The sequence below is a fragment of the Oryx dammah genome, unplaced genomic scaffold (assembly GCF_014754425.2).
Source record: "Oryx dammah isolate SB20612 unplaced genomic scaffold, SCBI_Odam_1.1 HiC_scaffold_3, whole genome shotgun sequence".
In the NCBI taxonomy this organism is placed as follows: Eukaryota; Metazoa; Chordata; class Mammalia; order Artiodactyla; family Bovidae; genus Oryx; species Oryx dammah.
The window spans coordinates 19451208-19468849 of NW_024070187.1; the positions used below are offsets into that span (position 1 = coordinate 19451208).

A 17642-nucleotide genomic window follows, 5' to 3' on the forward strand; every position below is an offset into this window, starting at 1 on the left:
ATTTAGATTTAAAACTTGTTACTGTTGTTCTGTTTTCTGAAGTTAACCATTTAACTAATTTCATATGATACTATTTTTCACCAGTTTATTATTGTTTAAATCCATTAGCGCTCCTCTGCACTAACTTATCTTCACAAGTTATCCACTCAGTGTCTAAATTGTGACTGGCTGCTGGCATGGGTGCATTTTGTCTCAAGTTTCTTTTCCTTTTTTTTTTTTCCATTTAGTTTGGTTACCTCACAAACGTTCCTTCTCTAAGGAGAATATCTTCAGATTTTTACAGGTCTTAGTGATAATGCTGCCTTGAGGCAACTGAATTTATTAGTAAAGTAATACTTGGAGACCACTAAATAAGAAAATTCAGATAATCAAGTAATATTGCTGTGTAAAGCATGTTCAGGAGTGATCTTAGGCTAGAAATCCCATCTATAAATTTAAGGTTTCTGGGTTTTTTCTCCTTAAACTAATTATCAGAAAACTAGTGAGTTTAGCTCTTTACTTCAGGACCAACAAAAATGTTTACTCACAATGGCTGCTTTGAATTGTTTTTCACTAATTAATGAGCTGTTTAATTATTGCCTGCTATGTGTGGTTAGATTCTAGGTACTGGAGATGCAGTATTACAGAGAAGATACAAAAATCTGTCCTCGTATAGCTAACATTCTAGTTCCAGTGATGGATAATAAATACTCAAGTGAAATATAAAGTGTTTCTGAATGTGATAATAAATGCATTGATGAAAAATGAGCCAGGGCAGAGGGGATCCAGTGCCTGGAGTCGGGGGGGCGGGCACTGTAGTGACTGGGAAGCAGTAGGGGACAGCCGTGTGAACCGAGAACTGACCTGAATCTAGATTTGTAGATGGTAAGGGACTAGGCCATGTGACTGTCCGAACAAAGAGCATTCCACACCACAGACCGAAGGCCATGAGGCAAGTGGGTGCTTGATGTGTTCACGAAATACCCAAGAAACCACAGTGACTGGTGGAATAGGGGAGTCTAGGGGAGAAAGGAGGAGCTGAGATCAAAAATGTTTGGATCTGGGGTGAAAATGGACCGCAAATTATTATGAAAGACCTTGTGAAAAACACCCTGTAAAGATTATTTTAAGAATTTCATTTCTTATTCGGAGTAAGATGGAACCATTGAAAGGTTTTGAGCAAAAGTATGATGTAATGATATGATCTGACTTAGATTTTAACAAGATCACTCTGGCTATGTTGGCAAGATGGGCTCCAGGGAGGCAAGGAAGGTGCAGGGGAGCCCTGATAATCATGCACCCTACGATGTCAGTTTGTTTTCTCCAAGTTTTCAGTTTTGTATCTGTGTCGATTACATTCTGAACTTAGTTCTCATTTATTATTCTTTAAGAAAAAAATAGAGGAAAACAAGTTAATAACTTTTTATCTTTATTCATGTAGTCCCCCATTAATCTCAGATTAAGACCATTCTACTTTATGGGACTTCACTGGTGGTCCAGTGGCTAAGATTCCACACTCCCAATGCAGGAGACCAGAATTCAATCCCTGGTCAGGAAACTAGATCCCACATGCAGCCCCCCCCAAAAAAGAAAAGACTTCCTTTGTAATTTTGAATTTATAAATGATAGGTATAACAGACTTTTGTTTTAAAGTTAGCTGCAAGATGAAAGTTTCTGTCTTACATCTTTAAAAAAAAAATTTCCTAACATTTTAGTAGGAAAAGTGCTCTTAAAATAATTGGAGAACATGGATGTGATCTAGGTAGTTAGATATAGGGGACAAGATTAGAATTCAGAAATATTAACATCCAGATTTAATTATATGGTTTGGTAGCTTTGCTCTGTTTCGTAATGATGAAGAAGGTGCTATGCTGATTTTTCACTGAGAAAGCTGTAGTAGAAAATAAAAATGCAGAGAAAGCAGTCCTTCATCAGCGCTAGTAGAAATTACTGTATATGGGATTTCACCACTAAAAATTTGTAAGTCAAAGAATTGCTCTTTTAGCAGCCTCATTAGTGATTTTGGAGCTCAGATTAGGTAACACTTAGTCAAGAGGATTTTATCAGCTTGTAATAATGAAATTTTTTGTAGTCAGAGCATTTTGACTTGGCATTTTACCTCTTCCCTGGTAGCTCAGCTGGTAAAGAATCCACCTGCAATGCAGGAGACCCCAGTTTGATTCCTGGGTTGGAAAGATCCACTGAAAAAGGGATAGGGTACCCACTCCAGTATTCTTGGGCTTCCGTGGTAGCTCAGCTGGTAAAGAATCCAGCTCAGCTGGTAAAGAATCTGCCTTCAATGCGAGAGACCTGAGTTCGATCCCTGGGTTGGGAAGATCCCCTGGAGAAGGGAACGGCTACCCACTCCAGTATTCTGGCCTGGAGAATTCCATGGACTGTATAGTCCATGGGGTCATAAAGAGTCAGACATGACTGAGCGACTTTCACTTTATATCTTCAAAACCACATTGAGATGTTTGAATCAACATTGCTTAGGTATAGATTCCCATATCTCTCTATTGCTATATACTGACTTCAAAGTACTGTCGACTTTTGTTTGTTCTTTGCTTGCTCAGAATAACTTAAGACATCACAGTCATCCATCAAATTTGATCATATTCACACCACATCAATCCTAGGCCTATATGGAAACAAACTATAACCCCAGAGTTTATCAGTGGGCTTAGAATAAGCGAACTCATTCTTACAGGTTAATCAACTTAGGTAATATTATCTTAAGATAGATGTGAAGATGTTAAATGAGTGTGAAGTAATGGTTAAAACGAAGCCAGGTAGCAGTAAGTTTTCACTTTCTAAATGTATCTGTGTTTGTGCTCAGTCATGTCTATTGATTAGGTGAGATTTTAGGATAAAGTAATTGCTTTGATGATCAGTTACTCTTAAAGCACCAAAAGAAAAGAAATGGACTAAGCTTTTGAGTGATTAATAGAACCGTTACATAAAGCATATACTTTTGAACATGTATCGATCAAAATGCAGTTAAGTGTAGTAGCATTGAGACCCCCCCTAAAATCATTAAGTAGTCACCCCAAAATATGTACAGATCAATTAGGAAAAACAGTGTTACCATAACCAAGAAAAATAAAAGCCAACAACCTGATGACTCTAATTTGGAAGCATCTTAGAAACAAAACAGAAAATATCTACAGAAGTAATATGTCATACTTAAATTAGAGATCTTAAGGAAGATAGTTGATCTAAGGACGATAAGGAGAGTGGAAGTGGTCAGGAAGGTTAGTGAATTTTGTTTGTAAATATAGATGCTTGAATTATATACAGTCATGCAAGGCATGGCTGTGTCCAAAACAAGGTTTGTTACCTAAACCTGAACACACTCAGGATCCACAGAGACAGATTGTTACTCTGTGTGTCCAGGTTACTGTGTGTGACCACTGGCTACCAACTGAACCACCCAATTATATTTTTGGGGGATAGTGTCATTTTTTTTAATAGCCAAAAGTGTAGAACTCTTTCCCATTGTTTAAATACTATGTGACTAGAAATTGGAGCTTTATTTCAGGGAACAAGGTTCAGAGCCTTTATAGAGAAGAAAGAATGTATCTTTGTGTATGCGTGTGCACACGAGTGTGGATTTGTGCATACACATGTAGTTTCCCTTTCAGATCTAATATTAATATCGAATGACAGTTGATTTGATGCCTGGGATCTAAGATGCTACTTTTAGGGTCCTTTACTGTATTTAAAGTATTTGGAAAATACGTATGTTGAAAAGATAGGAACAGTATTTATAAGCTGTGTCTCATAGACATACAAAATTAGAGAATACATTGTTTTTTTAGTACATGTGGACACTTCCAGAAATTAAGTATACGTTAGGCCACAAAGAGTTGGAAAAAAAGTGCTAAGGAGTTGAGGTAATGCAAACCACGTTCTCTGTCATTAGTGTAACCAAGTTACCAATCAGTTAAAAAATATTAAAAGAAAAAATCCCAAATCCTTGTTGTTTAGAAACTAAAAACACTACTATATGTCATGCCAAAAAAATGAATTGTAACAAATTATAAAATATTTAAAATGAATAACTAAATCACTCTGTGTTAAACTTGCATGATGCTGCAAAAACAGTTTTTGAGAGAAATTAAATATACAGCAGAAGTGAAGAAAGAAAGTTGAGAGGCTAAATGTTCAACTCAACAATTTCTGTTTTTTTCCTGTCTTTTCACATTATAGGAAAGAAAATTATGTAGGGTAGAGGAAATATTTAATAAAATAGAAAACAAGGAGATATGGAAAAGATCTGTTAAAACAGCAGCTGGGTTTTCTTCCTATAGAGCTGACAATATGGAAAAACTTAATTCCCTGGTAGCTCAGTGGGTCAGGAGTCTGCCTGCAGTGCAGGAGACCCAAGTTCAATCCCTGGCTTGGAAAGATCCCCTGAAGAAGGAAATGGCAACTCCAGTATTCTTACCTGGAGAATCTCATGGACAGAGGAGCCTGGGGGGCTACAGTCCACTGGGTCACAAGAGTCAAACACAACTTAGCGACTAAACCACCATTACACGAAGGACCGTGAAAGAGAGAAGACATAAATAACAATATCCAAAATTAAAACGAAGACATTACAGACACAGGAGGTTTATAGGTGATCAGAAAGGAATACTCTAAGTTGCTTTTGGCAATACCTTTCTAAACATAGATGAATTGCCAGTCTTGTTTAAAATATAAATAACAATGTTAACTCAAGAACAAACAGACAATCCAAATAGATTTATCAACAGTTCAAGAGAATACTTAGTTATGAAAATGACAGTATCTCCCATGTTAATTAAAGAAGTCAATCTGTTTTTATAAGAATTCCAATAGGATTTTCACTGAATTTGGTAAGATAATCCTAAAGTTTATATGGAATAATAAAGGGCCAGGGATAACCTAAAGAAGACTGATAAATTTAAACAAAGATTTTTTAATCTGTAAACAATTAAAGATACCACAGAATAAGTTAAAAGATATGCCACTGATTGGAAGATCTTTGCATGAAGTGACAAAAGGATTAATAATGTATTCAAATCAACAGGAAGAAAATAACCCAGTAGGGGAAAAAATGGGCAAGCAGTATGAATGGGCGACTCATGAGAGAGGGTATTTACATTACCAGAAAACATGTGAAAATTTGCTGTACTTCTGCAGTGTTCAGTGAAATCAAACTTAAGACACAGTGCAAGTTCATGGTTATCAGATTGGCCAGCATTTATTAAGTGTTTTTAAACATGTGGAAAGGAGACCTCTCGTACTAGTTGATGCGCTTGTGGGAGTATAAATTAGTATAACCACCTTGAAAAGCAGTTAAGTAATTTCTAGTATGGTTGAAGGTGCTTATAACCCACTACTCTGAAGTTACCTTTCTAGATATACAATCTATAGAGACACTAATACCTGTCTTTTTATAATCAGACATGGGCAAGTTGGAAACTGAACAAATGCCTGTCAATAGAAAACTGGGTAAATAAACTGTAGTATACTTATACAGTGGAATGCTATACCATAGGTAAAATCTGTCAATTAAAACTATATAACTCTATGTGGATAAAATCTGAAAATGCAGTGTTGGGTGAAAAATGTTTGCAACATTGTGTGTATTGTTGAAATAAATTTTAAAACACTCCAAGTAGCACCATAGATTTTTAGTGAATATAAACAGACATGTTTTTCACATTTTTGAAACATAAATAAGAACAATAAACACTGGTTTCAGCCAGCGTTTCTCCTGGTGGTTAGAAGTTACTTCTGAGAAGGAATAAAAATAAATAAGGTTTTTATTTTTGATGAATAGGAAGAAAAAGAGACTTCAGTTATAAAGTTTCTGAAATAACAAAATGTTAACTCTTAAAAAAGATCCAGAGAATAGATATTTCTTATAATGGTCTTTACATTTTCTGTGTTTTTGTAGTATTTCATAATTAACAGAATTTGAATGCCCAGGAAAAAAATTAAATTAATGAAACCAAAACTTTATTCTTTGTGAAGACCAGCAAAATTGATAAACCTTTAGCCAGAATGATCAGGAAAGAAAAGAGAAGACAAATCTTTAATGTCAGGAATGAGACAAGTGACATCACTACTGATTTGGGAGATAATAGGAGAATGATAGAGCAATACTGTGAAAAGCTTTGTATCAGTTAATTTCAGAATTTGGATGAAACTGGACAGATTTCTCGAAATACGTAAAATACCAAAGCTCACTGAAGAAGAAACAGGTATAAACAAATTAAATCTGCACTTAAAATATCTTTCTGTAAACACAACTCTGAGCCTTGACTCCTGCTGCTTTTATTCAGCATTTACCAAAGGTTCCAGCCAGCACAGTAAGGCATCAAAAAGAGGGAAAGGCATCCAGGTTGTAAAGGGAGACGCATGAATGCCTATATTGAATATTCAATAAAATGAACCTAAAAGCTATTATAATATGTGATTTTAGCAAGGTTGCAGGATACAGGCTCAGTATACAGTAAACAGTTGTGTTTTTATGTATCAGCAACAAAAATTAGAAACTAAAAATAGATACATTATTTATAATGACTTCAAAAATGTGAAACACTTCAGAATAAATCTGGAAAAAAAAATATGTGAAGATGCTGAACCCTGAAAACTATCACATATAGCCCATAGATATAGAACTAAATAGATGGGAAAATATTTCATGTTTATGATTTGGAAGACTCAATATTGTTATGATGGCAATTCTCTAATTGATTTGCAGGTTTAATGCAGTATCAATCAGATTTCAATACACTTTTTTTGTAGAAATCAGCAAACCCATGTATGTAAATACTAAGGACCTAGAATTAGACTCAACAACTTTGTGGAGAACAAGGTTAGAATACTAATTCCACCTGACTTACAGTCATTTTACACAACTACAGTAATGAAAAGAGTGTAGTAATGGTGTAAAACTAGAGAAAAGATCAGTGAAAACAAATCCACAGATAGACCTACATATATGTAGACAACTGATTTTTGAAGTAATAATCTTTTCAACAAATAGTTTGTGAACAGTTGATTATTCCCTATGGGGGAAAAAACACACTTTAATCCATACCTTGCACTATGTATTATAATTCTCTAAAGTGTACCTAAGACAAAATTTAAAACAGAAAACTAAACCAATTTTGACCTTGGGTTAGTTAGGCAAGATTTCTTAGATATAACGCTAAGTTCAGTTCAGTTGAGTCGCTCAGTTGTGTCCGACTCTTTGCCACCCCATGAACTGCAACACGCCGGGCCTCCCTGTCCATCACCAACTCCTGGAGTCCACCCAAACCCATGTCCATTGAGTTGGTGGTGCCATCCAACCATCTCACCCTCTGTCGTGCCCTTCCCCTCCTGCCTTCAATCTTTCCCAGCATCAGGGTCTTTTCAAATGAGTCAGTTCTTTGCATGAGTTGGCCAAAGTGTTGAAGTTTTAGCTTCAGCATCAGTCCTTCCAATGAATAGTCAGGGTTGATTTCCTTTCGGATGGACTGGTTGGATCTCCTTGCAGTCCAAGTGCAATCTGTTTTGTTTAAATGTTAAGTTGAACTTCATCAAAATTAATTTTTGTTCTGTAAATGACACTCTTAGGAGAATGAAAATAAGCTACGTGCTGCAAGAAAATATTCGAAAATTGTATGCCTGATAAAGGGACTTGTATCTAGAACTAAAAGAATTCTCATAATTGAATAATAAGAAAACAAAACGTCAGCCTCCCACCACAAAAACTGCAAAACATATGAATGGTTACTTTGCCAAAGAAGGTATGCTGAAAACAGGAGATGATGCTCAACTTTACCAGTCATTAGGAGGATGTGTATCTGCAGATTGGAAACCAGACTGGAGCTTCCCCACCCTGCTTGTTGGAATGCAAAATGGTAAAACTACTTTGGGAAAGAGTTTGGCATTTTCTTAGAAAGTTAAACATATACCTACCATATGATCTAGCCACGTCGCTCTTAATTAGTTATTTCCCCAATAGAAATGGAAGTCTTTGTTCATACAGAGACTTATTTATGGTGGCTTTATTTGTAACAGACAAAAATTGGAAACAAACCATATTTCTATCAATAGAAATAAATTGTGGTATATTCATATGAGGAAATACCCATAAAAAGAAATGAATTATTGATACATGCTATGACATGGCTGACAGAGAAGGCAATGGCACCCCACTCCAGTACTCTTGCCTGGAAAATCCCATGGACAGAGGAGCCTGGGAGGCTGCAGTCCACGGGGTCACTGAGAGTTGGACACGACTCAGTGACTTCCCTTTCACTTTTCATTTTCATGCATTGGAGAAGGAAATGGCAACCCACTCCAGTGTTCTTGCCTGGAGAATCCCAGGGACGGTAGAGCCTGGTGGGCTGCCATCTATGGGGTCGCACAGAGTCGGACATGACTGAAGCGACTTAGCAGCAGCAGAGCAGCATGACATGGCTGAATTTTGAAAAATTATATGGAATAGAAAAAGGCAGATACATGTATTATACCGTTTATAATTTTAGAATATGCGGACACTAATGTGTACTGACACAGAACAGGTGATTGGTTGGAGGGATTACAGTCACTTACAGGGATGGAAGGAACTTGGGATTGATAGTGACTATGATTATTATCTTGAGAGTGTTAATGGTTTCGTGAGTATGTGTGTGTGTGTGTATATGTCAAAACTTATCAAACCATACACTATAAATGTGTGCAGTTAATCCCATGTCAGTTTTGGTTCAGCAAAACTTCAGGGAAAAAAATTTTTTTTTCTGGAATCAGACTGTCTGCACCCAAATCCCAACTCTTATTCACAGTTGGAAGCAAATTGCTTAACTTATTTATGCCTTGGTTTCCTTATTTATAAAATAAGAGGCTAATAATAGTATCTTCCTTGTACTGAGGGCTGTTGTGGAGAACTGAATTAGGTAGTCCAGGTAAAATAGAGAGCAGCTAGAAAGTATTAATTAAATATTGGGGTTTATTGTCCCTATTGTATTAATAGTATTGTCAAACTAATTTGGCCCCAGAGAGAAGCCCCTTCTTGAATATTTTTTGAGTATTCCAGCCTCTTGACTACTTCCAGTGATGAAGAGAGCACTTCTTCATGAGGTATCCCATTCCATTAATGCATGAGCAGTGGAAAAGTCAACCCAGTTTACATTATTCTATGAAAAGTAGTTCTTTTTCAGAGACTTAAGCAGAAAGGATTAGGAGAAAGAGTGAGTTAGTGTCCACAACATAATAACTCAGTGTCGCACTTAACCATTTATCCTGTCTGGGAATTTTTTGCCCTATAATTCTCCTGCACACTTCTTTCTGTTCAGGTATTTTCCTTGTATTCTGCTCTCTCTGGAAATGGACACCCTCTGGGCAGCATGCAAAGTTGGGAGAAGTTTGAATTAGGTTATTTGGTAAGAGCTTAGTATGTGCTGATTATAGTTATTTTACTGGAAGAGAAAAAAACAACAACAAAGTTTGAATTTCGCAAGATTCTGCACACAATCTCAGTGCACATAGGACTGAGAGAGAGAACCAGACCCATTGCAATGGAATCCTAGCCTAGCCTCAGACCCTACACAGCCCGGTAGCTGCAGAGATGTAAAGCTATTAGAACCTGCAATTCAGGCCAAGGAGAATAAGTAACCACACTCCTGCTTAGTTGCAGGGACCCAGTCCTGTGATACTGTGCACCTTTAGATCACAGCAGTGATGGAAAACTTCCCAAAAGGGGAAAGATGTCTCAAACTGGGAGGATAGAACGCCTCCCAGGGAAGACTTGGCTGTCTCAGTCTGACTTGTTTTCGCCTTCGCCTGACCAGACTTCCACTGCAAGAGTCTCCAGAGTGCAAATCTGGAGCACAGCAAGCTAGGAGATGACAATGCTGATGGTGCATGGAGGCATGGAGAGGAGTGCTTTGAAGGAAAAAAATAAGGGGAAATTTCAAGTTTAATTAAAAGTATTATGCTGACTACATTGGGTAGATCTTATTTATTCAGTAAATCAGTATGTCCACAGTGCTGTGTGACATTTTGGATGGTCATTTTTTATTTGATGTCAAGACTTCTTAGCTGAATTGTAAAGAGCAGTGCATTCAGGAGACCAGGGCCTTAGAAGGAGTTCCAGTGGCAATTAATGCCATCAATATATATGCTAGTCATCTCTCATCACTAAAGTTTACCAGCAGTCTTATAAATTGCATGTTTGTATTTACATACTAAGTCAAAGATGAATCCAGATGAAGGATTATAAATCCATCATCAACAGTGTCTCATGTGAGTCTGAGTCTTTTTTAAAAAAATTCACACCAAAGCCATATTAACGTTTTTCTAGAGGTCCACAACAAAGATAATCGATAGACCAGGTAGTTTAGAAGTATGTATTTTAGGATTCTGTGCCCTAATAGGAAATTACCAGTGAGTGAATATTGTTAAATAGTTTCAAATATGAGAAGTAATAACCAGCAGAATAATGTTGCAGTTCATTAGAGTTGTTGGATAGGACTTTTAGCTGCATGCTTCTCAGATGATTTCCTTTGGGTATGCACTTCATCTCTGCTTAGAGCTACTGAGAACGGCAGCCACAGTTTCCTTGCACATCTCAGAACAAGATGACCATCCTTGGTGTCTGCTTGTTGAAATCAAGCCAACTCAGAACTAAGTTCTGAAGTCAGTCTGACTGAGAAGTTCTCTTATCTGGACTGCTTGGACTGCCTCCACAGAGACCTTCCCTTTATGGGCACTCACTTTACATCTCTATCAAACAGGACTGTGTTTCCCTTTAGAGTGGAAACTTTCTGTGGGTGTGATTTTTCTAATGAGGTCACACTACAATATTCATGCCATACAGATCTCTCTTGTTTGTGATTCTGAAAATAAGCATCTTTGTGGCAGTTCACTATTAAAAAAACTTTAAATAAGGTATTTTCTCGATAAATCCAGATCCAATTCTAGTCACCTTATATCTCCTTCGTTTTCCTTTTTTGCTTAAAAGCTTCACTGCATTACCACTCAAAGATGAACAAAGAAGGTGAAAGTAAAATAGAATTTTAGCCAATTGTATATGTTCATGAAAGGAAGAGAACATTTATTAAACTTAGACAAACTTAAAATACTCTTACATTTTGTTTATGGATAACTAAGAACTGGTCATGTTTTATTGACTCATAAATCAGAAAAGAAATTGTGAAAATAAAGTGAATATACTTCCAGTTACCAAATAGGTGAATCATGGGATGAAGTGTACAAGGGGAATATGGTCAGTATCATTGTAATATCTTTGTGTGGTGACAGATGGTAACTAGATTAATCGTGGTGACTATTTTGTAATGTATAGAAATACCAAATCACTCTATTGTGTGGCAGGAACCAACATAGTGTGGTAGGTCATTCATACACTCATAGAAAAAGAGATCAGATTTGTGGTTGCGAGAGGTAGAAAGTGAGAGGAAAAAGAATTAAATGAAGGCAGCAAAAGGTACAAACCTCCAGTTATAAGTTCTAGAGATGTAATGTAAAGCATGATAAATATAGTTGATACTGCTATATGTTATATGTGAAAGTTGTTAAGAGAGTAAATCCTGGAACTCCCCTGGTAGTTCAGTGGTTAAGACTTCTCCTTCCATTGCAGGGCGTATGGGTTTGATCCCTGGTTAGGGGGCTAAGATCCCACATGCCTCATGGCCAAAGGGAACAAAACCATAAAATAGAAGCAATATTGTAATAAATACAATAAAGACTGTAAAAATGGTCTGCATTAAAAAATATTTTAAAAAAGTAAATCCTGAGAAAAAATTATTTAATTTTGTATCTATATGATAATGATGGATATTCATTAAACATATTGTGGCAATCATTTCATGATGTAAATTAAATCATTATGCTGTACACCTTAAACTTATACAACGCTGTATGTCAGTTATATCTCAATAAAACTGTAAGAAGAAAAACATGAATATAGAGTAATTGCTTTATGAACCATGGAAACATAATGCCTGGAGAGAATACCCGAGGTAATGTAATTCAACTGAAACCCTACTGCACTTGAATGAAAAATCAGAAACTTTTTTCTCTTTAATTTTAAATCCTTATAATAAAGTAAAAGAATATCAATTCTCATATCATGTGGTAAAGCAACATTTCATGTTGGCTGAGTGTATCATGTTTGTTTATTAATTTGAACAAATGTAACCTACAGGTGAAAATGCTTTCACAGGGATCCAGTGGGATTATCTGAAGGAGTAAAAAGCAGTTGTATTAAAGTTATATTAATTTAACATAAAGTTTACACATGAATAGGGACAGAGGCCAGAGTAAGCCTTCTATGGTTGATTAAAAGAGTAATATTTCGGTAATGAAAGCACTAGATTTGTTTGAAGGAAATTAAAGAGATGATTATTCATGAGAAATATTTTTGGAGCAGGAAAGGAGAGGAGATTGCATGTTTACAATGGGTGTATATTGTGGCTCAGTTGGTAAAGAATCTGCCTGCAATGTGGGAGACCTGGGTTCAATCCCTGGGTTGGGAAGGTCCCCTGGAGAAGGGAAAAGCTACCCAATCCATTGTTCTGGCCTGGAGAATTCTGTATAGTCCATGGGGTCGCAAAGAGTTGGACACGACTAAGCAGCTTTCACTCTCTTCTTTCACTTTCACCAACAGGCTTTTTAGTTCCTCTTCACTTTCTGCCATAAGAGTGGTGTCATCTGCATATCTGAGGTTATTGATATTTCTCCCGGCAGTCTGGATTCCAACTTGTGCTTCTTCCAGCCCAGCGTTTCTCATGATGTACTCTGCATAGAAGTTAAATAAGCAGGGTGACAATATACAGCCTTGACATACTCCTTTTCCTGTTTGGAACCAGTCTGTTGTTCCATGTCCAGTTCTAAGTGTTGCTTCCTGACCTGCATATAGGTTTCTTAAGAGGCAGGTCGGGTGGTCTGGTATTCCCATCTCTTTCAGAATTTTCCACAGTTTATTGTGATCCACACAGACAAAGGCTTTGGCATAGTCAATAAAGCAGAAATAGATGTTTTTCTGGAACTCTTTTGCTTTTTCCATGATCCAGCAGATGTTGGCAATTTGATCTCTGGTTCCTCTGCCTTTTCTAAAACCAGCTTGAACATCTGGAAGTTCACGGTTCACGTATTGCTGAAGCCTGGCTTGGAGAATTTTGAGCATTACTTCACCAGCATGTGAGATGAGTGCAATTGTGTGGTAGTGTGAGCATTCTTTGGCATTGCCTTTCTTTGGGATTGGAATGAAAACTGACCTTTTCCAGTCCTGTGGCCACTGCTGAGTTTTCCAAATTTGCTGGCAGATTGAGTGCAGCACTTTCACAGCATCATCTTTCAGGATTTGAAACAGCTTAACTGGAATTCCATCACCTCCACTAGCTTTGTTCATAGTGATGCTTTCTAAGGCCCACTTGACTTCGCATTCCAGGATGTCTGGCTCTAGGTGAATGATCATACCATCATGATTATCTTGGTCGTGAAGATCTTTTTTGTACAGTTCTTCTGTGTATTCTTGCCACCTCTTCTTAATATCTTCTGCTTCTGTTAGGTGAGAAAATGAAGATCATGCCATTTGATCCCATCACTTCATGGGAAATAGATGGGGAAACAGTGGAAACAATGTCAGACTTTATCTTGGGGGGCTCCAAAATCACTGCAGATGGTGACTGCAGCCATGAAATTAAAAGACACTTATTCCTTGGAAGGAAAGTTATGACCAACCTAGATAGCATATTGAAAAGCAGAGACATTACTTTGCCAACAGAGGTCCATCTAGTCAAGGCTATGGTTTTTCCAGTAGTCATGTATGGATGTGAGAGTTGGACTGTTAAGAAAGCTGAGTGCCAAAGAATTGATGCTTTTGAACTGTGGTGTTGGAGAAGACTCTTGAGAGTCCCTTGGACTGCAAGGAGATCCAACCAGTCCATTCTAAAGGAGATTAGCCCTGGGTGTTCTTTGGAAGGACTGGTGCTAAAGCTGAAACTCCAGTACTTTGGCCACCTCATGCGAAGAGTTGACTCATTGAAAAAGACTCTGATGCTGGGAGGGATTGGGGGCAGGAGGAGAAGGGGACAACCGAGGATGAGATGGCTGGATGGCATCACCAACTCGATGGACATGAGTTTGAGTGAACTCTGGGAGTTGGTGATGGACGGGGAGGCCTGGTGTGCTGCAATTCATGGGGTCTCAAAGAGTCAGACACGACTGAGCGACTGAACTGAACTGAAGTAGCTTTCACTCACTCACTCATAAAGTAATTCATTTTCCTGGAGAATTTATCTTCGATGAATAGAGGGTGCCCACATTCATCCCCTATAGAGAAATTAGGAGAAGGAAGTAACTAAAAATCCTCCCTTTAATTCTTACAAGGAAAATGTAGTGATGGTGACTCCTGGGAGTGAGGGTTGGGATTAGGTTACTTTACAATGTAGCTCTGTGCACTTTTTTTTGTTCTTCCATTTTCTGTAAGTGTTATGTTTAAGAATCAATTTAATGTTGGTCTCTCTTTTGGCATATATTAATATTATTATAGAAAAATGTGAAAAAACTTCATTCCCAGACTTTCATAGTTATTGTCTCTGAGTGTTATGGTTTGTTTCCTTGGACAAAATGGGGCTTTATACATTCTGAATATATTCTACCAACCAAGAAATTTATTTTAAGAGTAAATAAAAAGTTGTTAGAATTATTTTTTAAATGTAATGATAAATGTTTTAGTTTGAATAGTTTGTTCATTTCTTTTCTGTAATGCTATTTAGTTTGAATACTCAGGTGTGTGGTACATGGTTCCATTGGTACATTTGCCACTGACCTCAAATATCAGCCTTTTTCCTACCGAGGCTGAGCAGATTGAGAGAATTAGAACTTGATGATTAAATCTGAAATCTGAAAAGTGTGTTATAAAATCAGAGTGGTGGTTATTCCTCAGGGAGAAGAGCTTATGATTGGGGAAGTACCTGGCATGTTCCATTTCTTGACTTGGGTGATGGTTACATAGATTTTATTCTAATATTTTGGACTTTCTGCATTCTTTTCTGTGAATAATAGATCTCCCAATATAGTTTGACGAAAAAAAAAAAACTTTATAATGTATTCATAATTAGGAAAAAATCTTATATCTCAGAAAAACTTTTCTTTTGATCTTGTCTACCACAGATTATATCTATTCTAAGAATCTTGGCACAGTCATCAAAGTAGAAAAATTAATTTAAATACTCTAGGAGACAGCTAAATAGTGTGTGTGCTTCTTTGCACATGTGCATGCACGTCTGTGAACGTGTGTGTTGGATTTTTATTCTAAAGACCCAGCCAAGGAAGCAACTGCAAAAAAATGTCTCTTCATATTGTCAGTAGTTCCCATGGGTTAATGAGAGAAAATATTTCTAAGAATGCTTTTTTTTTTATCTTATTTGACTCTTAAGCCTATGGTTTGTTTATTTAAAAGAATAGGCAATAATAATAAAAAGATAAAGAGGATTAATTTTTTTTAGGTTAGAGAACCATTGTGTGTTAACTTTGTTCTATAATTTTATGTTGTTTTTTTTTTAAAAAACATTCTTGAGTATTGTTTCCACATGTAAATATTTGTTATAACAGAGACTCTGTTCTTGCCTTTCAGGTGTCATTTTCACTGAATAAAGGAAGTAATGAAGAAGGTATGGTATATGTTGGTTCTTGAGGAGCTAGATATGTAAATTTATTTGTTTACAGTAGTGGAGACCCCCAAAAATAGAGTAGATTAAAAATGATATAAACTAAGTAAAGTACATTTTAACATAGTCATTAAAACTTTCAGATGAAATCAGTTATTTTCTAATTTCAGACACTAAGGAACACGTTTATTACTTTTAGTCTGGAAAGTAGTTTGTGCAGTGACTTTGTTGGTAAAGTACTAAGTTTCCAGCTAGTTCACATAAATTTTAAGACTTTAAATGTCTGCATTGATGAAATGTTATTTATTATCTATCATTATTTTAATGAGTCACTCATTTTATATTCTTACTGTTTATTTATTTGGCTGCATCGGGTCTTAGTTGTGGCACACAGGATTTTTGTTGTGGTGCGTGGGCTTCTGTCTAATTGCAGCGTGTGGGTTTGTTTGCCCTGTGGCATGTGGGATCTTAGTTCCCCTGGTCCCGACCAGGGATTGAACCTGTGTCCCCAGCACTGGAAGGCAAATACTTAACTACTGAACCACCAGGAAAGTCCCCACTCATTTTAACTGAAGATGTTAAAACCAAAATTTAAAGTAGAATTAAAAATGGAATTTTAAAATTACCATTATTTAAAGCTGTTGTGAGAAAGAAAAATGTGCTATAGTAAAAATTTCAAAATATGTATGTATCATCTGTCTTTTAAAATATTGCAAGGCTTTTTGTCTTTTTGTTTTAATATAAAATATTAGAATACTCAACTTGCAAGTTTGGAGGAAAAAATGAGAACTATTTACTGTGAGTCCAAGTTCTAAGATGTTTAGAAAGGAGTAAATCTATAGATAATGATTTCATGGGGAGGCAAGCTCTATTCCTTATAGGGGGAAGTAGCAGATTGTTTCTTTGCAGTACTATCCCATCTGGGCTATTTGACAGGCAGTCACATTTTACAGTACAGGGTTTGCCTAGACCTTTCATGCCACAGCTAGGATACTTAACTTCAGTATTAATCAGTAAAGACTAAAGAACCCAGCAAGATGTATGAAATAAAGTGGGATCCTCTAGAATATCAGACCTGAGCCAAATGAGAGAACTTAGAACCAGAGTTTAAAGGTGAGTGACTTTAAGTATAGAAATGTATCACCCTAAGTTCTGATTGTTTGTATCTGTCTGAATACTTCTGGAAAGTCTAAATTTAATTTGTCTTCTCCTTTCTTCCCTCCTCCCTCCCTCTTTACCCCTTCCCTAACACCCTGCTTCCCCATTTTAAATGCAGATCAAGTATGGCACTTCCTTGGCAAGTGATTAGAACATCTGAAGGCCTGCCATCAGGATTCCAGTCTCTAAGAACACTGAGATTCAACCTCCCCCAAGTGCTAGAAACAGGCAGAATTTGCTAATTAACTTCCTGTTGAAACTTCTTTTTTTTTTTTTTCTTCAATCTTTTTGCAATATGCAATGTGTAAATAAACACTGACATTTTTGAATTAGTTGCCTTTGAATATTTATTGATATGAAAAGATTTTGTTGAATTTCATAGCAGAAGTTTAGAGGCACTGAGTTCTTTTTAATTAGTTTATTTATTTTAATTGGAAGCTAATTACTTTACAATATCGTGGTGGTTTTGCCATACATCGATGTGAATCAGCCTTGGGTGTACAGGTGTCCCCCCTTCCTGAACCCCTCTCCACCCTCCCTCCCCACCCCATCCCTCTGGGTTGTCCCAGTGCACCAGCTTTGAGTGCCTTGCTTCATGCATCAAACTTGCACTGGTCATCTGTTTCACATATGGTATTATACATGTTTCAATGCTGTTCTCTTATATCATCCTGCCTTTGTCTTCTCCCACATTGTCCAGACGTCTGTTCTTTACATCTGTGTCTCTTCTGCTGTCTTGCATATAGGGTCATCGTTACCGTCTTTCCAAAGTCCATATTGGTGTTTCTCTTTCTGACTTACTTCACTCTGTACATAATAAGCTGTAGTTTCATCCACCTCATT

General features: G+C 36.8%; 1 protein-coding gene across 4 annotated transcripts in view; it reads left to right on the top strand.

Annotated features, from left to right (window-relative positions):
* Positions 1 to 17131, top strand: part of PPA2 (inorganic pyrophosphatase 2) — a 97304-nt gene extending 80173 nt beyond the window's left edge. For all 4 annotated transcript variants that reach the window (XM_040237529.1, XM_040237531.1, XM_040237530.1 and 1 more), the window contains 2 exons: positions 15608 to 15644; positions 16918 to 17131. In XM_040237529.1, coding sequence (XP_040093463.1) covers positions 15608 to 15644; positions 16918 to 16946 — 66 coding nt within the window. In that variant the 3' untranslated portion in view covers positions 16947 to 17131. The remainder of the gene's footprint in view (positions 1 to 15607; positions 15645 to 16917) is intronic.
* Positions 17132 to 17642: the final 511 nt, after the last annotated feature.